We start from the raw sequence: 25,745 nt of genomic DNA on the forward strand, positions 1-25,745 counted from the left end.
TACGGTAACAAGGTCCTACTTTACACACAAACCAATGTCCAGATTTACTTAAACAAAAAGAAATACTTTAAACGACTGATCAGCTGGACTAAAAGCAACCAATCTTTGACACAGCCAACACAATTTGCCTCAGTATTTAGAGAAACTGCACCTTCCCGGCGTCTGTGGGAACGGTATACAAAACAAACTCACCACAAACAGTGCTGTCGTCTGCTGCTAGCTCTCCCCAGCCTTAAATTCGCCTTCAAATATATTCGTCCCCCATAAAATTGATCAGTCTAAATTTTAAGAATATCACAATCTGTTGACATAACATGTAATGGTCGCCACTTCCTGTAAACATGCGCATTGCAGCTCTGGTAGGTAAATTAAAGGTAAGGGTACGTACGTACGCAGGGTAGATTGTCACCTGTATAATAACGGTGTAATATACACGTTCAGACCTGAACTGTCAATCATATCTATATACCTGTACTAGATACGTCACCCGCAATATAGGTCAAACACGTACACCGTAGTTACACATGTACAAGGTGTAAGAGCTCGAGACGCTCAGTAGTTTAATTGATCGAGCGTGTTTTTTTCCTCTATATATCAACAGGAAAGTCTGTCTTTCTGTCAATAATTAATAATAAAAAAATCCGTATGTTTTTAAAGCCTATAGGGATTATTGTTAATGATTGATGTTGATACTGACAGACTATCAGTTTGATGTGGTATGTAGTACTAGTGGTATATGTTTGATTGATTGATATTGATATTGACAGACTATCAGTTTGATGTGGTATGGAGTACTAGTGGTATATGTTTGATTGATATTGAATAATTAATAATAAAAAAATCCGTATGTTTTTAAAGCCTATAGGGATTATTGTTAATGATTGATATTGATACTGACAGACTAACAGCTTGATGTGGTATGTAGTACCACGGAATTAGATCTAAGTCCGTGGTAGTACAAGAGACGTATAATGTATTATACGTCTCTGGTAGTACTAGTGGGATATGTTTGATTGATATTGATACTGACAGACTGTCAGTTTGATATGGTATGTAGTACTAGTGGTATATGTTTGATTGATAGTGATACTGACAGACTATCAGTTTGATGTGGTATGGAGTACTAGTGGTATATGTTTGATTGATATTGATGCTGACAGACTATCAGTTTGATGTGGTATGTAGTACTAGTGTTATATGTTTGATTGATATTGATACTGACAGACTATCAGTTTGATGTGGTATGTAGTACTAGTGGTATATGTTTGATTGATATTGATACTGACAGACTATCAGTTTGACGTGGTATATATTACTAGTGGTATATGTTTGATTGATATTGATACTGACAGACTATCGGTTTGATGTGGTATGTAGTACTAGTGGTAAATAGCTGATTGATATTGCTACTGATAGACTATCAGTTTTATGTGGTATGTAGTACTAGTGGTATATGTTTAAAATATGTTTGATTGATATTGATACTGACAGACGATCAGTTTGATGTGGTATGTAGTACTAGTGGTATGTGTTTGATTGATATTGATACTGACAGGCTATCAGTTTGATGTGGTATGTAGTGCTAGTGGTATATGTTTGATTGATATCGATACTGACGGACTATCAGTTTGATGTGGTATGTAGTACTAGTGGTAAATAGTTGATTGATATTGCTACTGATAGACTATCAGTTTGATGTGGTATGTAGTACTAGTGGTATATGTTTGATTGATATTGATACTGACAGACTATCAGTTTGATGTGGTATGTAGTACTAGTGGTATATGTTTGATTGATATTGATACTGACAGACTATCAGTTTGATGTGGTATGTAGTACTAGTGGTATATGTTTGATTGATATTGATACTGACAGACTATCAGTTTGATGTGGTATGTAGTACTAGTGGTATATGTTTGATTGATATTGATACTGACAGACTATCAGTTTGATGTGGTATGTAGTACTAGTGGTATATGTTTGATTGATATTGATACTGACAGACTATCAGTTTGATGTGGTATGTAGTACTAGTGGTATATGTTTGATTGATATTGATACTGACAGACTATCAGTTTGATGTGGTATGTAGTACTAGTGGTATATGTTTGATTGATATTGATACTGACAGACTATCAGTTTGATGTGGTATGTAGTACTAGTGGTATATGTTTGATTGATATTGATACTGACAGACTATCAGTTTGATGTGGTATGTAGTACTAGTGGTATATGTTTGATTGATATTGATACTGACAGACTATCAGTTTGATGTGGTATGTAGTACTAGTGGTATATGTTTGATTGATATTGATACTGACAGACTATCAGTTTGATGTGGTATGTAGTACTAGTGGTATATGTTTGATTGATATTGATACTGACAGACTATCAGTTTGATGTGGTATGTAGTACTAGTGGTATATGTTTGATTGATATTGATACTGACAGACTATCAGTTTGATGTGGTATGTAGTACTAGTGGTATATGTTTGATTGATATTGATACTGACAGACTATCAGTTTGATGTGGTATGTAGTACTAGTGGTATATGTTTGATTGATATTGATACTGACAGACTATCAGTTTGATGTGGTATGTAGTACTAGTGGTATATGTTTGATTGATATTGATACTGACAGACTATCAGTTTGATGTGGTATGTAGTACTAGTGGTATATGTTTGATTGATATTGATACTGACAGACTATCAGTTTGATGTGGTATGTAGTACTAGTGGTATATGTTTGATTGATATTGATACTGACAGACTATCAGTTTGATGTGGTATGTAGTACTAGTGGTATATGTTTGATTGATATTGATACTGACAGACTATCAGTTTGATGTGGTATGTAGTACTAGTGGTATATGTTTGATTGATATTGATACTGACAGACTATCAGTTTGATGTGGTATGTAGTACTAGTGGTATATGTTTGATTGATATTGATACTGACAGACTATCAGTTTGATGTGGTATGTAGTACTAGTGGTATATGTTTGATTGATATTGATACTGACAGACTATCAGTTTGATGTGGTATGTAGTACTAGTGGTATATGTTTGATTGATATTGATACTGACAGACTATCAGTTTGATGTGGTATGTAGTACTAGTGGTATATGTTTGATTGATATTGATACTGACAGACTATCAGTTTGATGTGGTATGTAGTACTAGTGGTATATGTTTGATTGATATTGATACTGACAGACTATCAGTTTGATGTGGTATGTAGTACTAGTGGTATATGTTTGATTGATATTGATACTGACAGACTATCAGTTTGATGTGGTATGTAGTACTAGTGGTATATGTTTGATTGATATTGATACTGACAGACTATCAGTTTGATGTGGTATGTAGTACTAGTGGTATATGTTTGATTGATATTGATACTGACAGACTATCAGTTTGATGTGGTATGTAGTACTAGTGGTATATGTTTGATTGATATTGATACTGACAGACTATCAGTTTGATGTGGTATGTAGTACTAGTGGTATATGTTTGATTGATATTGATACTGACAGACTATCAGTTTGATGTGGTATGTAGTACTAGTGGTATATGTTTGATTGATATTGATACTGACAGACTATCAGTTTGATGTGGTATGTAGTACTAGTGGTATATGTTTGATTGATATTGATACTGACAGACTATCAGTTTGATGTGGTATGTAGTACTAGTGGTATATGTTTGATTGATATTGATACTGACAGACTATCAGTTTGATGTGGTATGTAGTACTAGTGGTATATGTTTGATTGATATTGATACTGACAGACTATCAGTTTGATGTGGTATGTAGTACTAGTGGTATATGTTTGATTGATATTGATACTGACAGACTATCAGTTTGATGTGGTATGTAGTACTAGTGGTATATGTTTGATTGATATTGATACTGACAGACTATCAGTTTGATGTGGTATGTAGTACTAGTGGTATATGTTTGATTGATATTGATACTGACAGACTATCAGTTTGATGTGGTATGTAGTACTAGTGGTATATGTTTGATTGATATTGATACTGACAGACTATCAGTTTGATGTGGTATGTAGTACTAGTGGTATATGTTTGATTGATATTGATACTGACAGACTATCAGTTTGATGTGGTATGTAGTACTAGTGGTATATGTTTAAAGCCTATAGGGATTATTGTTAATGATTGATATTGATACTGACAGACTATCAGTTTGATGTGGTATGTAGTACTAGTGGTATATGTTTAAAGCCTATAGGGATTATTGTTAATGATTGATATTGATACTGACAGACTATCAGATTCATGTGTTATGTATGCAGTACCAGTGGTATATTTTGAACGACTGTCATTTCTTAAAAATATGATAGTATTTTAAGGAATTTAATTAGCATCCTGCTTTGTACCTTTCCCTTGGTTTTATTGGTTAAATGTCTTTTTGCTTCTCAGCTCTTTATTAAAAGCAGAACTGGGAAAATTTGGATGGCTCCCCGTGAAGTACAAAGTGCAAGAAAATATTGAATTGAACCACGGACTTTAATATATCTAATCTAATTCCGTGATTGATAAGAACCTTTCATGTTTCACTGCACCAGAAACGTATATATTACAATATGTAATATCTACGTCTCTGACGGTACCATGTCATTTTCGCTTCAGGTGATTGAATCTACGTGTGATATCTGTACGTTGCTGGGCTACGGTGGCTGATCGAGGACATCGAAAGAATATTTTTATCTCATTATCACGAGATAATCTCTCGTTATAACGACTTAGTAAATCGTTATAACGAGTTAGTATCCCGTTTTAACGAATTAGTATCCCGTTATAACGACTTAATATCTGGTTATAACGAGTTAGAATCTCGTTATAACGAGTTAACACCTCGTTATAAAGAGTAAATATATCGTTATAACGACTTAGTATCTCGTTATAACGAGTTAGCATCTCGTTATAACGACTAAGTATCTCGTTATAACGAATTAATATCTCGTTATAACGAGTCAATATCTCGTAATGTCATCGTAGAAATGTGATATAAAATTAAAAAAAAAAAAAAATATAGTAAAATTACGAATACTCAAGGTAAATCAAATGCTGCAACTAACGGTCTTGTAACACGGTTCTTATAACGGGGGTAAATAGAAACATTGAACATGGGAACAGTGACGTCTACAAATCTCGTCTCGTAAAAAGTCAAACACTGAACAAAATAATTTAGAACATTATTTTCCCTCACGAGATAGGATTATAGCTTTTGCAACACAGAATCTGATCGAATAGGATTGAGTTCGGGAGTTAATATCTCATTCAAATCACGATAATGGCAAGGTGTTGCCGTTTTTATTATAATCCAACTTGCCAAGAAGCGCGCATTTTGAAATTATTTATCCGTATTTAATTATAATCAGTGTACAAAATAAAAGTCAGACAGTTAGCTGGATTGTACGCTGTCTGAATAGGGGTTTCCTTTTCGCCTTGTTGCGGCGAAAAAGCGCCGATTTATTTTACAAAACTGCGCTTTGTCGCTGAGACTAAGCGAAAAAATGCTATCTACACTTGTAATTGTATTAAATGGCGTTTTGTCGCCTGTTTTCTCCTTTCTTTGGAAAATGTATAAAGCACCCATTTATTTCACAGTACGGTGCTTTGTCGCCGCGACCATTCTCGATATCCAGGGGTTACGCTCACTTTCGCGCTCTGCACCCCTGGAATATGTCATAGCAAAATTAAAGGCACGAACATAGCTGTTTGATTGGTCTCAGGTAAGAAAAACGAACCAATCGCTAGGCTGATACCTGTCCTTTGAAGATTACAAAGGCGAGACGCCCGACTTCAAAGCATGTCATTTTTTACCGTTACGTCACCGCAATATTCTTTTGATGTACATCGATAGATCATACTAGTCTTGTCTCATCAACAAGGTGGCGCACACTGAGCCTTCAATTTTGCTATGGTGTAAAGAAGAAAGTGAGCATAACCTTTCGATATCGAGGATGATTCCAGGGGTGTAGAGAGGAAAGTGAGCATAACCCCTGGATATCGAGGATGATTCCAGGGGTGTAGAGAGGAAAGTGAGCGTGACCCCTGGATATCGAGGATGAATTCAGCGGCGAAGAGAGGAAAGTGAGCGTTACCCCTGGATATCGAGGATGATTCCAGGGGCGTAGAGAGGAAAGTGAGCATAACCCCTGGATATCGAGGATGATTCCAGGTGTGGAGAGAGGAAAGTGAGTTTAACCACTTGATATCGAGGATGATTCCAGGGGTGTAGAGAGGAAAGTGAGCATAATCCCACGATATCGAGGATGATTCCAGGGGTGTAGAGAGGAAAGTGACCGTACCCCTTGGGTATCGTAGATGATTCCAGGGGTGAAGAGAGGAAAGTGAGCGTAACCCCGGGATATCGAGGATGATTCCAGGGGTGTAGAGAGGAAAGCGAGCGTAACCCCTGGATATCGAGGATGATTCAAGGGGTGTAGAGAGGGAAGTGAGCGTAACCTCTGGATATCGAGGATGATTCCAGGGGTGTAGAGAGGAAAGTGACCGTACCCCTTGGGTATCGTAGATGATTCCAGGGGTGAAGAGAGGAAAGTGAGCGTAACCCCGGGATATCGAGGATGATTCAAGGGGTGTAGAGAGGGAAGTGAGCGTAACCTCTGGATATCGAGGATGATTCCACGGGTGTAGTGAGGAAAGTGAGCGTAACCCCTGGATATCGAGGATGATTCAAGGGGTGCAGAGAGGAAAGTGAGCATAACCCCTGGATATCGAGGATGATTCAAGGGGTGCAGAGAGGAAAGTGAGCATAACCCCTGGATATCGTGGATTATTCCAGGGGTGTAGAGAGGAAACTGAGCATAACACCTGGATATCGAGGATGATTCCAGGGGTGTAGGGAGGAAAGTGAGCGTAACCCCTGGCTATCGAGGATGATTCCAGGGGTGTAGAGAGGAAAGTGAGCATAAACCCTGGATATCGAGGACGATTCCACCAGGGGTGTATAGAGGAAATTGAGCATAACCCCTGGATATCGTGGATGATTCCAGGGGTGTGGAGAGGAAAGTGAGCGTAACCCCTGGATATCGAGGATGATATATCGAGGATGAATTCAGCGGCGAAGAGAGGAAAGTGAGCGTTTCCCCTGGATATCGAGGATGATTCCAGGGGTGTAGAGAGGAAAGTGAGCATAACACCTGGATATCGAGGATGATTCAAGGGGTGTAGAGAGGAAAGTGAGCGTAACCTCTGGATATCGAGGATGATTCCACGGGTGTAGTTAGGAAAGTGAGCGTAACCCCTGGATATCGTGGATGATTCCAGGGGTGTAGAGAGGAAAGTGAGCATAACCCCTTGATATCGTGGATGACTCCAGGGGTGTAGAGAGGAAAGTGACCATAACCCCTGGATATCGAGGATGATTCCAGGGGTGTAGAGAGGAAAGTGAGCGTAACCCTTGGATATCGTGGATGATTCCAGGGGTGTAGAGAGGAAAGTGAGCGTTACCCCTGGATATCAAGGATGATTCCAGGGGTGTAGAGAGGAAAGTGAGCATAACCCCTGGATATCGAGGATGATTCCAGGGGAGTAGAGAGGAAAGGGAGCATAACCCCTGGATATCGAGGATGCATAACCCCTGGATATCGAGGATGATCCCAGGTGTGTAGAGAGGAAAGTGAGCATACCCCCTGGATATCGAGGATGATTACAGGGGTGTAGAGAGGAAAGTGAGCGTACCCCCTTGATATCGAGGATGATTCCAGGTGTGTAGCGAGGAAAGTGAGCATAACCCCTGGATATAGAGGATGATTCCAGGTGTGTAGAGAGGAAAGTGAGCATAACCCCTGATTATCGAGGATGATTCCAGGTGTGTAGAGAGGAAAGTGAGTGTAACCCCTGGATATCGAGGATGATTCCAGGGGTGTAGAGAGGAAAGTGAGCATAACCCCTGGATATCGAGGATGATTCCAGGGGTAAAGAGAGGAAAGTGAGCGTAACCCTTGGGTATCGTAGATGATTCCAGGGGTGAAGAGAGGAAAGTGAGCGTAACCCCTGGATATCGAGAATGATTCCAGGGGTGTAGAGAGGAAAGTGAGCATAATCCCACGATATCGAGGATAATTCCAGGGGTGTAGAGAGGAAAGTGAGCGTAACCCTTGGATATCGAGGATGATTCCAGGGTTGTAGTGAGGAAAGTGAGCGTAACCCCTGGATATCGAGAATGATTCCAGGGGGGTAGAGAGGAAAGTGAGCATAACCCCTGCATATCGAGGATGATTCCAGGTGTGTAGAGAGGAAAGTGAGTGTAACCCCTGGATATCGAGGATGATTCCAGGGGTAAAGAGAGGAAAGTGAGCGTAACCCTTGGGTATCGTAGATGATTCCAGAGGTGTAGAGAGGAAAATGAGCGTAACCCCTGGATATCGAGGATGATTCCAGGGGTGTATAGAGGAAAGTGAGCGTAACCCTTGGATATCGAGGATGATTCCAGGGTTGTAGTGAGGAAAGTGAGCGTAACCCCTGGATATCGAGAATGATTCCAGGGGTGTAGAGAGGAAAGTGTGCATAACCCCTGCATATCGAGGATGATTCCAGTGGTGTTGAGAGGAAAGTGCGCGTGACCCCTGGATATCGAGGATGATTCCAGGGGGGTAGAGAGGAAAGTGAGCGTAACCCTTGGATATCGTGGATGATTCCAGGGGTGTAGAGAGGAAAGTGAGCATAACCCCTGCATATCGAGGATGATTCCAGGTGTGTAGAGAGGAAAGTGAGCGTAACCCCTGGATATCGAGAATGATTCCAGGGGTGTAGAGAGGAAAGTGAGCATAACCCCTGCATATCGAGGATGATTCCAGTGGTGTTGAGAGGAAAGTGAGCGTGACCCCTGGATATCGAGGATGATTCCAGGGGTGTAGATAGGAAAGTGAGCATAACCCCTGGATATCGAGGATGATTCCAGGGGGGTAGAGAGGAAAGTGAGCATAACCCCTGCATATCGAGGATGATTCCAGTGGTGTAGAGAGGAAAGTGAGCGTGAACCCGGGATATCGAGGATGATTCCAGGGGTGTAGAGAGGAGAGTGAGCATAATCCCACGATATCGAGGATAATTCCAGGGGTGTAGAGAGGAAAGTGAGCGTAACCCTTGGATATCGAGGATGATTCCAGGGGGGTAGAGAGGAAAGTGAGCATAACCCCTGCATATCGAGGATGATTCCAGGTGTGTAGAGAGGAAAGTGAGCATAACCCCTGGATATCGAGGATGATGCCAGTGGTGTAGAGAGGAAAGTGAGCGTGAACCCTGGATATCGAGGATGATTCCAGGGGTGTAGAGAGGAAAGTGAGCATAACCCCTGGATATCGTGGATTATTCCAGGGGTGTAGAGAGGAAACTGAGCATAACCCCTGGATATCGAGGATGATTCCAGGGGTGTAGAGAGGAAAGTGAGCATAACCCCTGGATATCGTGGATTATTCCAGGGGGGTAGAGAGGAAACTGAGCATAACCCCTGGATATCGAGGATGATTCCAGTGGTGTAGAGAGGAAAGTGAGCGTGAACCTTGGATATCGAGGATGATTCCAGGGGTGTTGAAAGGAAAGTGAGCGTAACCCCTGGGTATCGAGGATGATTCCAGGGGTAAAGAGAGGAAAGTGAGCGTAACCCTTGGGTATCGTAGATGATTCAAGGGGTGAAGAGAGGAAAGTGAGCGTAACCCCTGGATATCGCGGATGATTCTAGGGGTGTTGAAAGGAAAGTGAGCGTAACCCCTGTATATCGAGGATGATTCCAGGGGTGAAGAGAGGAAAGTGAGCATAACCCCTGGATATCGTGGATTATTCCAGGGGTGTAGAGAGGAAAGTGAGCATAACCCCTGGATATCGTGGATTATTCCAGGGGTGTAGAGAGGAAAGTGAGCATAATCCCACGATATGGAGGATGATTCCAGGGGTGTAGAGAGGAAAGTGAACGTAACCCTTGGATATCGAGGATGATTCCAGGGGTGTTGAGAGGAAAGTGAACGTAACCCTTGGCTATCGTGGATGATTCCAGGGGTAAAAAGAGGAAAGTGAGCGTAACCCTTGGGTATCGTAGATGATTCCAGGAGTGAAGAGAGGAAAGTGAGCGTAACCCCAGGATATCGCGGATGATTCCAGGGGTGTTGAAAGGAAAGTGAGCGTAACCCCTGGATATCGTGGATGATTCCAGGGGTAAAGAGAGGAAAGTGAGCGTAACCCTTGGGTATCGTAGATGATTCCAGGGGTGAAGAGAGGAAAGTGAGCGTAACCCCTGTATATCGAGGATGATTCCAGGGGTGAAGAGAGGAAAGTGAGCGTAGCCCCTGGATATCGAAGATGATTCCAGGGTTGTAGAGAGGAAAGTGAGCGTAACCCTTGGATATCGAGGATGCGCCTCGACATCATATAAAGGGAACACAGGGCGCTTTGTCTCTTCTTTGTCGCGACAAAACGAAAAGGTAGAAAAGCAAAAACGGCCTTAATAAGCCACAACATGATTGCGATATGTGATCCTTGAAAAAGTATGATATTAAATGTAGAATAAATCTGGGTAAAATGGCGAACACTTGTTTTGCAGATGAAGTAGTGTTTACCGTCCTGGACTTAACTCCATGAACTGACTTGGTATTTTAATTTTCATATGTCATAGCAAAATTGAAGGCTCAGTGTTTTATTTGTTATGTCGATTGTAAAAGCTCACTAAACGAGCTTGTTTTTATCTTTGTAATCATATCGACGTTAAATAAAATTGACTTGACTTGATTTGCAACTTAATTTCGTCAAATATAAACATTTAAACCCTTACGTAAGAGTGACCGATATGGCAATCCAAACATGTGAGAGACTGGAAAATACTAAAGTGTTAGTACGAATCTGTAATCTATATGAGGGGTAGTAGCTTGATTGCAGGCTTGACTTATAGCCTCTAATTTGCGTTTTAAATGTTTCCCGGAAGTTTTATTAATTATTTGGCTTTCGTTATTGTCAGTGAAATTGATTTTGCTTTGTGTTTTTCACATTTAATGACACATGACTTTGTTCTGTTCTAAATGATCTATATCATTTGTCATCCGTAGAACAACTACCCTGTGCTATTTTGAAATCAATTCAACCCTGAATACCTATACGTGACTGTGAAATATCTCTATATGACGTCATGTATTTGTGTGGATTGTAACGATGACATCAACTAACAGTCTTCTGAAGAACTTCTGAAGAGGTGAAAGGCCCAGAGTCTACACTGTTTTGTTGTTGCCCCGAGTCTTAACTGTTTTGTTGTTGCCCTGAGTCTACACTGTTTTGTTGTTGCCCCGAGTCTACACTGTTTGTTGTTGCCCCGAGAAAATACTGTTTTGTTGTTGCCCCGAGTCTACACTGTTTTGTCGTTGCCCCGAGTCTACACTGTTTTGTTGTTGCCCCGAGCCTACACTGTTTTGTTGTTGCCCTGAGTCTACACTGTTTTGTTGTTGCCCTGAGTCTTCACTGTTTTGTTGTTGCCCTGAGTATATACTGTTTTGTTGTGGCCCCGAGTCTACACTATTTTGTTGTTGCCATGAGTCTACACTGTTTTGTTGTTGCCCCGAGTCTACACTGTTTTGTTGTTGCCCTGAGTCTTTACTGTTTTGTTGTTGCCCCGAGTCTAAACTGTTTTGTTGTTGCCCTGAGTCTACACTGTTTTGTTGTTGCCCTGAGTCTACACTGTTTTGTTGTTTTTCATAATCATTTTCCCGCACAAGGAAGTTTCAGTACTTTATCATATTTATCTCTGTATATAACTATGTACAAGTTTACTGATCACATGGTCGTATGAGGCAACGTATGTGGTGATTTCTGCAGAGTCTTGGTTTTCCTTTTATGTCTATGTTTACGGGAAACTGAGGAAAACCTAACTTCGTTCTCCATCTCTGTGTACACCACACCGAGTCCCATTGGCTGGATGGTTGCTTTTGACCATATGGGTAGCTTAAGATTAAGATGCTCCAGACCAATTTAGGTAAATGTTCTTTTGCTGATACTCCAGAAGTAGACTTTATAATATTTACCAATATTTCCCATCTTAGGCCCTGCCCCAAGGGGGCCAACCCTTCATTATACTTAATTGACACCCCCTGGCCCAAGAATCTCGTGATCAATACCGTCCTTAAATGACCAAATCTGTTGATAGGACGTTAAACAATACTAAACCAATCGTGATCAATACAGGTTAAAACTCCTTTACTGATACTCAAGGAGTAGGGTTATAAAGATTTACATATATTTCCCCTATATGGGCCTACCTGCCGCCAGGAGTGCCACACTCTTTTTGCATCCCCTTAGCCTATTAATGTTCTATACAAAATCGGTTGAAATCCATTCAACCGTTCTGGACAAGTAGGTTTTATTTATGAAATATTGACAAACTGACGACCCTGGATGCCACATCACAGCACAAGCTAACCTGTCCCTGTCCTCTGAACAGGTGAGCTAAAAACCTAGTAAAAACAATAATTTCAGTAATAGTTTTTTCCAAATATTTTTTTTATTAATTAACAGCATGTAAAAAATACTGAAACAGTTAATAATTAAAAAAGGAAATCTGTGTAACAAAATATTGCATTGAAGAGAAGTTAGGTAGGGAGTTAAAAAACTAAGTCCGGTATACAACTTTCATTATATATAGATATCTCCATCATATCATTGCTTTGCTGAAAAAATGTAGTTGTTTAAAATTATTTGATAAGAAGCTTACAATTCAGTTAAGTACCTGATCAATGCAAGTCTATAGAGAGCTCAATATAATGTAAGAAAATATAACAGCAACAAGCTGCCTTTTCTTACTCTTGTGTAGATGAAAAAATATGTTTTCCATATGTTTCTTATTATACTGTTGTTACAGATATACCATTAGTACTGTCCAATCCAACAATAATTTCTAACATGTTGTTTAATCCAATATAAAACTTGGATATCAAATTTCTTATAAAACCTTTGTATTCTGACATCCCCTCAAACCAATTTGTTACACACCACAGGGTGTCACATTAGACAGGTTTAACTGTATCTGACAGGTTAAATACCACAGGGTGTCATATTAGACAGGTTTAACTGTATCTGACAGGTTTAACACCACAGGGTGTCACATTAGACAGAATTAACTGTATCTGACAGGTTTAACACCACAAGGTGTCATATTAGACAGGTTTAACTGTATCTGACAGGTTAAATACCACAGGGTGTCATATTAGACAGGTTTAACTGTATCTGACAGGTTTAACACCACAGGGTGTCACATTAGACAGAATTAACTGTATCTGACAGGTTTAACACCACAAGGTGTCATATTAGACAGGTTTAACTGTATCTGACAGGTTAAATACCACAGGGTGTCATATTAGACAGGTTTAACTGTATCTGACAGGTTTAACACCACAGGGTGTCACATTAGACAGAATTAACTGTATCTGACAGGTTTAACACCACAAGGTGTCATATTAGACAGGTTTAACTGTATCTGACAGGTTAAATACCACAAGGTGTCACATTAGATAGGTTTAAAGGGGCTGGTCGGGGAAAAAATTACAAAATAAATGGGTCTAAATGCGCTCTTTGGCCTTCCAAAAGTTATACCACGGCAATATGATGGTCGAGTTCTGCTTGCAATGTCCAGTTTTGACCACTGAAATCTCGGGGAAGCCCCGCGTAAATTAGCGCAGATCTATTTATATATGTCACGTGGTTGTTTCAAAAGTGAGGCAGTGAAGATAAAAACAATAGCACGACGTCATGTGCCATGCCGGACTCAACTAGCGGACAAGACAGCAATACTATACGTAAATAATTGTTTTCAAAGGTCATGTATGATGCAAGTGTAGTATTCCTACCTATATGTTGTTGTTATATATAACGGTATTGATACCTCGTGCCTGTCATGACTTTTGCATGCATCTTCTTCTTCCGCCCTGATGTTTACATTTGGCCTTGTTGATGACGCGCGTGCGGTAAAATTACATCACTGATCTGGGTCAATTGAGAGTTTTAGACTTGCAGGTGACGATTTAGGATTTCTTTAATATAATGATAATTTTTACTCTAAGGGAGTGAATTACAGCAAAATTTCAATCGGTATATTTCATAAGAAGGTATTTTAAACATGTGTGTGCCGTTTTAGCAAATATGACATTTTTTCCCCGACCAGCCCCTTTAACTGTATCTGACAGGTTTAACACCACAGGGTGTCACATTAGACAGGTTTAACTGTATCTGACAGGTTAAATACCACAGGATGTCACATTAGACAGGTTTAATTATTACCCAATAGTCTATATAAATCGTAATTAGTAAATTTTGACTGTTTCTGTTTTTTTGTCCAATTTCAGCCTTAGGGGTGAAACAGTTAAAACTGTTTTCCCAGTCAGAGTGAACTGTTATCAGGCACGAATTTGATACGCAGAAACTCCCCTGGAGAGCCCTGTTCAAGCGTTTCGGTGAACACGACTCAGTGTTGTTGGTTTTAGGAAATAACTGAAGAGATTTATTGGTAATAAAATATTATTTCAATGCTATTTGGGGAACAATCAAAATTACTATCCCTCGGTAGGGGGAATCCCCAGGGCTTCCCCCTACCTCGGAAAGATACTTTTGACTGTTCCCCAAATAGCCATGAAACAATTGTATACTGTATCTGACAGTTAAGTAGATCATGTCACCATGGTTTCTAGGGTAAATGATTTTGCTAAGAGAAACAAAAGTGGTATTTAACGTTGCTGTTGAGAATTGTCGTCACAGAAATATCTTATAATCAGGATATACCGCCGCAAATCTCAAAAATACAGTAGAATTATCTCCAGTCTGATTCATATTAGCTAAAACCACCAAAAGAAACAACGATTTTAAGATATTTTTCTACACTTTCTTCAAAATCTGGGTCACTCTGCAAATGAATGACATGAGGAAAATTGAGAGTGAGCTGGAATAGCCCTGACCTTTTGGGGCCACGCTATAGTTTCAATAATCCAATTTATGATGCGTGGGCGTTAGCCGGAGTCAATAATCCATTTTATGATGTGTGGGAGTTAGCCGGAGTCAATAACACGATTATCAAATGCCATCCTGGCTTCATATGCATAAGAGAAATTTGTGGCTGGTATATTGTGGTTATAATGTAGCAAAATATTTTGATTGACCAATCAAATGCCATGTTACATCTTAAACAAAATAGAATATAGTATGACATTTGCCTTTTCCGATTTATTATGATGACAAATATTAATAAACAGCTTACTATGGACAATAATCCAGCTGAGATTAAAACCAGGCTATATGTAATACAGATTTTACCAGTAAAGGAAACGGAGTGAAATGTTCTTTGCATAAAAAACTGTACAAGAAATTACCTTTGTAAAAGCTGATATGTAATATGTGTACAAGGTAAGGGGAAGTTAATTCTGTTTTAATTGTAATAATGTAAATGTAATTAAAATGTCAATTTTTTTCTATTAGATATTACATACAAACACATTTTCATAATGACACAGACATTTACAAAATTCAAATTCAGAATACAGGCAAAAATCTTGAAAAAGGTACAATTTTTCACAACCTTCTTGCATCTCAACAAATGTTTGAGTATAATTTTTATCTGTTCAGCAGATTCGTGGTATTAAGAAAATGTTTGGTACATATCAAGAGGCAGTAACAATGAGGCAGAAAACCACGAATATAAGAAATGGTATAATGAATATTATACAATGAAGCTGAGAAAAGATTAATCAACAACATTAATTGTGTCAATAAATGTAAACAAGAGGCCCAGAGGGCCTGTATCACTCACCTGGATGATAAAGCAACCATGGGAAATTATTCTTATTACCAAAAATCCCTCCAATGGTACTGAAGAAGAAAGATTTTAAAGATTCAAACCTCATATTCCCCTTTGGGTTAGGGTTAGGGTTATTTAAGCATTAAACTGCCTTCTTTGGAAAGTTGTTGTCATATAATTCTCACAGGATTGCTGACAAATTGAATAACCCAGTCTACGTTTTTGAGAATTGGTCATGATCATAGGATCTGGCTGATGGGAATGTGAGAAATTATCAAGTATATAATAATGATAGATAAAGACAAATATCTGGTACAGGGTGATATGTATATATCCTCTACACCAGACTGGTACAGGGTGATATGTATATATCCTCTACACCAGACTGGTACAGGGTGATATGTATATATCCTCTACACCAGACTGGTACAGGGTGATATGTATATATCCTCTACACCAGACTGGTACAGGGTGATATGTATATATCCTCTACACCAGACTGGTACAGGGTGATATGTATATATCCTCTACACCAGACTGGTACAGGGTGATATGTATATATCCTCTACACCAGACTGGTACAGGGTGATATGTATATATCCTCTACACCAGACTGGTACAGGGTGATATGTATATATCCTCTACACCAGACTGGTACAGGGTGATATGTATATATCCTCTACACCAGACTGGTACAGGGTGATATGTATATATCCTCTACACCAGACTGGTACAGGGTGATATGTATATATCCTCTACACCAGACTGGTACAGGGTGATATGTATATATCCTCTACACCAGACTGGTACAGGGTGATATGTATATATCCTCTACACCAGACTGGTACAGGGTGATATGTATATATCCTCTACACCAGACTGGTACAGGGTGATATGTATATATCCTCTACACCAGACTGGTACAGGGTGATATGTATATATCCTCTACACCAGACTGGTACAGGGTGATATGTATATATCCTCTACACCAGACTGGTACAGGGTGATATGTATATATCCTCTACACCAGACTGGTACAGGGTGATATGTATATATCCTCTACACCAGACTGGTACAGGGTGATATGTATATATCCTCTACACCAGACTGGTACAGGGTGATATGTATATATCCTCTACACCAGACTGGTACAGGGTGATATGTATATATCCTCTACACCAGACTGGTACAGGGTGATATGTATATATCCTCTACACCAGACTGGTACAGGGTGATATGTATATATCCTCTACACCAGACTGGTACAGGGTGATATGTATATATCCTCTACACCAGACTGGTACAGGGTGATATGTATATATCCTCTACACCAGACTGGTACAGGGTGATATGTATATATCCTCTACACCAGACTGGTACAGGGTGATATGTATATATCCTCTACACCAGACTGGTACAGGGTGATATGTATATATCCTCTACACCAGACTGGTACAGGGTGATATGTATATATCCTCTACACCAGACTGGTACAGGGTGATATGTATATATCCTCTACACCAGACTGGTACAGGGTGATATGTATATATCCTCTACACCAGACTGGTACAGGGTGATATGTATATATCCTCTACACCAGACTGGTACAGGGTGATATGTATATATCCTCTACACCAGACTGGTACAGGGTGATATGTATATATCCTCTACACCAGACTGGTACAGGGTGATATGTATATATCCTCTACACCAGACTGGTACAGGGTGATATGTATATATCCTCTACACCAGACTGGTACAGGGTGATATGTATATATCCTCTACACCAGACTGGTACAGGGTGATATGTATATATCCTCTACACCAGACTGGTACAGGGTGATATGTATATATCCTCTACACCAGACTGGTACAGGGTGATATGTATATATCCTCTACACCAGACTGGTACAGGGTGATATGTATATATCCTCTACACCAGACTGGTACAGGGTGATATGTATATATCCTCTACACCAGACTGGTACAGGGTGATATGTATATATCCTCTACACCAGACTGGTACAGGGTGATATGTATATATCCTCTACACCAGACTGGTACAGGGTGATATGTATATATCCTCTACACCAGACTGGTACAGGGTGATATGTATATATCCTCTACACCAGACTGGTACAGGGTGATATGTATATATCCTCTACACCAGACTGGTACAGGGTGATATGTATATATCCTCTACACCAGACTGGTACAGGGTGATATGTATATATCCTCTACACCAGACTGGTACAGGGTGATATGTATATATCCTCTACACCAGACTGGTACAGGGTGATATGTATATATCCTCTACACCAGACTGGTACAGGGTGATATGTATATATCCTCTACACCAGACTGGTACAGGGTGATATGTATATATCCTCTACACCAGACTGGTACAGGGTGATATGTATATATCCTCTACACCAGACTGGTACAGGGTGATATGTATATATCCTCTACACCAGACTGGTACAGGGTGATATGTATATATCCTCTACACCAGACTGGTACAGGGTGATATGTATATATCCTCTACACCAGACTGGTACAGGGTGATATGTATATATCCTCTACACCAGACTGGTACAGGGTGATATGTATATATCCTCTACACCAGACTGGTACAGGGTGATATGTATATATCCTCTACACCAGACTGGTACAGGGTGATATGTATATATCCTCTACACCAGACTGGTACAGGGTGATATGTATATATCCTCTACACCAGACTGGTACAGGGTGATATGTATATATCCTCTACACCAGACTGGTACAGGGTGATATGTATATATCCTCTACACCAGACTGGTACAGGGTGATATGTATATATCCTCTACACCAGACTGGTACAGGGTGATATGTATATATCCTCTACACCAGACTGGTACAGGGTGATATGTATATATCCTCTACACCAGACTGGTACAGGGTGATATGTATATATCCTCTACACCAGACTGGTACAGGGTGATATGTATATATCCTCTACACCAGACTGGTACAGGGTGATATGTATATATCCTCTACACCAGACTGGTACAGGGTGATATGTATATATCCTCTACACCAGACTGGTACAGGGTGATATGTATATATCCTCTACACCAGACTGGTACAGGGTGATATGTATATATCCTCTACACCAGACTGGTACAGGGTGATATGTATATATCCTCTACACCAGACTGGTACAGGGTGATATGTATATATCCTCTACACCAGACTGGTACAGGGTGATATGTATATATCCTCTACACCAGACTGGTACAGGGTGATATGTATATATCCTCTACACCAGACTGGTACAGGGTGATATGTATATATCCTCTACACCAGACTGGTACAGGGTGATATGTATATATCCTCTACACCAGACTGGTACAGGGTGATATGTATATATCCTCTACACCAGACTGGTACAGGGTGATATGTATATATCCTCTACACCAGACTGGTACAGGGTGATATGTATATATCCTCTACACCAGACTGGTACAGGGTGATATGTATATATCCTCTACACCAGACTGGTACAGGGTGATATGTATATATCCTCTACACCAGACTGGTACAGGGTGATATGTATATATCCTCTACACCAGACTGGTACAGGGTGATATGTATATATCCTCTACACCAGACTGGTACAGGGTGATATGTATATATCCTCTACACCAGACTGGTACAGGGTGATATGTATATATCCTCTACACCAGACTGGTACAGGGTGATATGTATATATCCTCTACACCAGACTGGTACAGGGTGATATGTATATATCCTCTACACCAGACTGGTACAGGGTGATATGTATATATCCTCTACACCAGACTGGTACAGGGTGATATGTATATATCCTCTACACCAGACTGGTACAGGGTGATATGTATATATCCTCTACACCAGACTGGTACAGGGTGATATGTATATATCCTCTACACCAGACTGGTACAGGGTGATATGTATATATCCTCTACACCAGACTGGTACAGGGTGATATGTATATATCCTCTACACCAGACTGGTACAGGGTGATATGTATATATCCTCTACACCAGACTGGTACAGGGTGATATGTATATATCCTCTACACCAGACTGGTACAGGGTGATATGTATATATCCTCTACACCAGACTGGTACAGGGTGATATGTATATATCCTCTACACCAGACTGGTACAGGGTGATATGTATATATCCTCTACACCAGACTGGTACAGGGTGATATGTATATATCCTCTACACCAGACTGGTACAGGGTGATATGTATATATCCTCTACACCAGACTGGTACAGGGTGATATGTATATATCCTCTACACCAGACTGGTACAGGGTGATATGTATATATCCTCTACACCAGACTGGTACAGGGTGATATGTATATATCCTCTACACCAGACTGGTACAGGGTGATATGTATATATCCTCTACACCAGACTGGTACAGGGTGATATGTATATATCCTCTACACCAGACTGGTACAGGGTGATATGTATATATCCTCTACACCAGACTGGTACAGGGTGATATGTATATATCCTCTACACCAGACTGGTACAGGGTGATATGTATATATCCTCTACACCAGACTGGTACAGGGTGATATGTATATATCCTCTACACCAGACTGGTACAGGGTGATATGTATATATCCTCTACACCAGACTGGTACAGGGTGATATGTATATATCCTCTACACCAGACTGGTACAGGGTGATATGTATATATCCTCTACACCAGACTGGTACAGGGTGATATGTATATATCCTCTACACCAGACTGGTACAGGGTGATATGTATATATCCTCTACACCAGACTGGTACAGGGTGATATGTATATATCCTCTACACCAGACTGGTACAGGGTGATATGTATATATCCTCTACACCAGACTGGTACAGGGTGATATGTATATATCCTCTACACCAGACTGGTACAGGGTGATATGTATATATCCTCTACACCAGACTGGTACAGGGTGATATGTATATATCCTCTACACCAGACTGGTACAGGGTGATATGTATATATCCTCTACACCAGACTGGTACAGGGTGATATGTATATATCCTCTACACCAGACTGGTACAGGGTGATATGTATATATCCTCTACACCAGACTGGTACAGGGTGATATGTATATATCCTCTACACCAGACTGGTACAGGGTGATATGTATATATCCTCTACACCAGACTGGTACAGGGTGATATGTATATATCCTCTACACCAGACTGGTACAGGGTGATATGTATATATCCTCTACACCAGACTGGTACAGGGTGATATGTATATATCCTCTACACCAGACTGGTACAGGGTGATATGTATATATCCTCTACACCAGACTGATAAAGGGTGATATGTACACCAGACTCAAACATAAGACGAATTCCAAAGTATGTGTGTTAAAAAAAGCTGCTTGGAAAATACATTCACAAAGTCATCACTTGACTCTTAAAGAAATGAAGAAAATATAATCCACAATTATATATTTCAACACTTAATGTTGAATTCTAATATTTAATTAGTTAAGCACCAAATTGACATCCAGTGTCATGTCTCACTATCTTCACAACTCTCGTCCATATCTAAAAACTATTGTATATATACTCAAAACAGGAGATTCATAGTTTCTGCTGGGTTTTAAAAACTAAAGCTGATATTGATTCCTATAGAGCACAATCCAAAATGTCTGGGTTAAAGAATGAAATGTATGGTATCAATTATTCATGATAAAAATATACTGTATCAATGAAGTTCTAATGAATAACTCCATGGGACTCCAACAGATACTTATACTATATACATATATATGTCCTAAAGATTTCACTGGACATGACAGAAAGCCTGTATATATATATATATATATATATGTGTGTGTGTCCTCATAATACACCGACCTCCTCTAAAGGATAAACTATACATATATATGTCCTAAAGATTTCACTGGACATGACAGAAAGCCTGTATATATATATATATATATATATATATATGTGTGTGTGTGTCCTCGTAATACACCGACCTCCTTTAAAGGATAAACTATACAAATTTGTCCTAAATCCTGAATGACAGAAAACAGAAGAGTGCCATGAAAATATCCTAATTGTTTTAGCATATAATATGTTCTGTATAATTGTATAATTTTGGGGAGCTAATATTTTGAGGTCGTTCCGATCAGAACAAATTCGCAGGATTAAAACTTGCACTCACAAGTGTACTTTTGTATTTAGGTGAGGGTACGTGTATATAATTAAAACTTTTTTTAATAACATAAACTACGATATTGAGCATGTTGAATTGAATATTCACTAGGTAATTCATTTCCTGCAATCTTAGAGAAATTAAATCCCCAGCAAAAAATTCCAACTGAACAGTTATATATTTCTCTATCATGGCAGTTGACAAATACCTGGGCATGTATTTAGAAAACAGTTCCCATGCTCGAACTCAATTTCTAGTTCCAGTGAAAAGTGAATAAAAATTCATATTTTGTCCATAATTTTGCAGAGTTTTGAAGATGATTTAAAGTTGAATATGGTTTTCAATGTTTCAACTTGGAGTTTTGACCTTGAATTTAAGCAAGTTACAATAAAGTTGGTTTGAGCATAGAATCCATGTTTGAGCACGAGAATGGTTTCATGAATATGTCATAATTTCTTACGGTGGGCTTTAATTGTCATCAACATGTTGGATTTTTGTTAATGATAGCGGTCCCAGGTGTCATCAACATGTTGGATTTTCATTCACGACCAGTGTCTGTGGAAGCTGTGAGAAGACCACAGCCTCTCCATTTGTATAAGTGTTACTGGAGGACGAAGAGTCTTGTGTGGCGTCTGTACTGTCCAACTGAACAGGTGGTTCCAAGGAGCCTGCTCCTTCCAGATTATTTACCAACATTGCCTGTGTAAGTTGTTGTTTCCTTCGTTGTCTTCTCCTGATGATGATGATGACCACTAGGGCTACGATGGCTAGGACGAGTAGTGGAACCAACACTCCTACTGCAACTTTGGCAGCACCATTCACTAAAACAACAAGAAGACCCTGTCAATATTCTCGCCTCTGTAGACAAAACAGACTTAGATGTTTCCAGTGCCTCGCTGGCCAAGACCTCACTTTTGGCCTTAGTGTTGAACGTTCGCCCAAGTGGGGTAGGCAATGGGTTCTGTCCCTAGGCATGGACAGACCAGAGTCCTTTAAAATGGTTGTTTCTATTCCTTGTCAGTGATTTTCAGTGAGTAAGCACTATAAAGTGGGCATCAGATCCGCATTATCACTTGGAGGCAAGTACACCAACACACCCAACCTCCAACACACATGCATCCATACACTACACAAAAAAGTGACATGGAGACACTACACACAATAGTGACATGGAGACACTACACACAATAGTGACATGGAGACAGTACACACAGTAGTGACATGGAGACAGTACACACAGTAGTGACATGGAGACACTACACACACTAGTGACATGGAGACACTACACACAATAGTGACATGGAGACACTACACACATTAGTGACATGGAGACACGTCCTTAATGACTTTAAAGGTTAACAGCACGTTAAACAAAAGTCAGGATGTAAATGATGTTCCATAGTATACATCTGTGAATGGTTCATTAACTAAAACTAAAATTTTGGCTGCTGTATCTAACTAGAATTTTCAACACTTGGGGTAAGTATTCGGAAAAAATATTTACAATTTGAAATAGTTAATGCTATTTGGTAAAACGCTACTGTGATAGATTTTCTATCGGTCTCTTTTTCAGTACATTTGTATTTTGATTGAGATTGGTCGCATTATCTTTGTTGCAAATACCGGTATGTAATGTAAGTGTAAAGGAATGCCCAAGTCAAATTTATTCTTTAAGCATAAATTTGGAAAAATATTCAGTTTTTACATGATATTAAAGGAATTTAATTGACTTATGAGTTCTGATTCATGTAAGAAAGAAACTGCAATAACCATGTATGATAGTTTTAAAAGATGTTTGTGAAGTTTTGTTGAATTAGACAATTAGAATTAGCGATTGGCGAGTTATTTTTCCACCTAAGATCATACAAATAGCTAGTTGGGTGCCTTCAATTTTGCTTTAACCCTGGAGTATCGAGGATGTCAATACCTAAAAGTCTATCTTTAACCCTGGAGTATCCAGGATGTCAATACCTAACAAGTCTATCTTTAACCCTGGAGTATCCAGGATGTCAATACCTAACAAGTCTATCTTTGACACTGGAAGGGGTGGAACAACATAAGCCCCTCCCATGTCATACAGCATCCAATGTTAAATCTCAATCTGTAACAAAGTAAAATATTGAAAATCCTCCTGATTCATTCCTGTGACAAAATGTATGAAAATATTGAAGCATAACAAGGAAAAGCTATTGTTGCTTTGTAATCATCAGTAAAGTTGAATTATTTCAGGGATGTGGTGAAAGGAAAAATGTGTATTGTACTTTACCAGGATCCCTGTCCCACTGCACTGTGGTTTTTCCTATTCATGTATATTGTAACCTCCCCTTAACTTTTGTTTGAATAGAATTGTTGCAGATTAGGGCCAGCTTAGTTCTATTGACCAGGTAACTCAATTGGTTACAGTTATGGTATTACAAGCTGAGGTCCAGGGTTCGAATCCCAGCCTAGCCCTCCTGAATTTTTACACTCATTACACTGTTGTTGATTAAATTGTTTATTTTATCTATATTTCCATTTGCTCTGCATTGCCACTATATAACCTTACCAAACAAGATAGAAAGATATCAGATCATAATTCTCACATCATTCCCATTGGTCTAGTGATATGAAGAACATGTTTATGACGTTGTGACTAAATGACATCGTTTTGACCGATGTCACTATATTAAGTGTATTATTGACATCACGAAAATATAACAATATGCATTCCTTGTGGTAACCCATCCGTGCTACCCGATTAAAATATAACAATACGCATTCCTCATGGTAACCCATCCGTGCTACCCGATTAGAATATAACAATACGCATTCCTCGTGGTAACCCATCCGTGCCACCCGATTAAAATATAACAATACGCATTCCTCGTGGTAACCCATCCGTGCTACCCGATTAAAAAACCCAATTGATCAATGTAACTCACAACAATTTATGTAGTTATGTTGTATAAAAGGTAAATTTCCTCACAGTGGATTATATTGATTAAATTGTTAATTAAATTGATGATGTTGTGTTTATTTCCACGATCTATATTATTTTGCCGGAAACAGTCGCGTGTACTTGTGAAATCACAAGAACAGGTCCCATTGACAGCGCGAAATTTGACTTTGAAATGCGATAACAGGTTAGAAATGTAAGAAAAACTTAAATTAAAAACGGAAATATGAGTATTAAACTGCCTTCTTTGCCTTCTTCTCAAAGGAATGCAGACAAATTAATCCTAATGCACGTTATTCAACTTGTCTGCAATCCTGTGAGAATTATAGGACAATAACTTTCCAAAGAAGGCAGTTTAATGCTTAATTATCATTTTTCATAAAAAGTCCCGCAAGATATGGTTTGTTTACAGAAATAAATGATCAAAGCTGTAGTCCTGTATGATAAACCGTTTCTAACACTTAGTTACAGCAGTGGTACAGGGATCCTTAACACTTAGTTACTGCAGTGGTACAGGGATCCTTAACACTTAGTTACAGCAGTGGTACAGGGATCCGTACCCCTTCACCACTGTAAACCATAAATGACTCATCCAGATGGATGGATGGTAGAGTCTACTAAAATTACCTAGGGGTGAAAGGATCAAATACTCGTCATATATCCTTTAATACCTCATTCAACACAACAATTAATTCCCAAGCTAAAGGGACCAAGATTGATTCATATGTTCCGGAGAGATTTCATGTGTTGTAAGTTATTCATACGTACCGGAGA

At 39.3% G+C, this 25,745-nt stretch overlaps 1 protein-coding gene across 2 annotated transcripts in view; it reads right to left on the reverse strand.

The window, feature by feature from the left end:
• Positions 1-21,321: 21,321 nt before the first annotated feature.
• LOC110457303 overlaps positions 21,322-25,745 on the reverse strand; it is a 22,876-nt gene continuing 18,452 nt past the window's right edge. For both annotated transcript variants that reach the window (XM_021508509.1, XM_021508510.1), the window contains exon 6: positions 21,322-22,857. In XM_021508509.1, the coding sequence (XP_021364184.1) occupies positions 22,559-22,857 (299 nt within the window). In that variant the 3' untranslated portion in view covers positions 21,322-22,558. The remainder of the gene's footprint in view (positions 22,858-25,745) is intronic.

The sequence above is a fragment of the Mizuhopecten yessoensis genome, unplaced genomic scaffold (genome assembly GCF_002113885.1).
Source record: "Mizuhopecten yessoensis strain PY_sf001 unplaced genomic scaffold, ASM211388v2 scaffold9085, whole genome shotgun sequence".
Taxonomy (NCBI): Eukaryota; Metazoa; Mollusca; class Bivalvia; order Pectinida; family Pectinidae; genus Mizuhopecten; species Mizuhopecten yessoensis.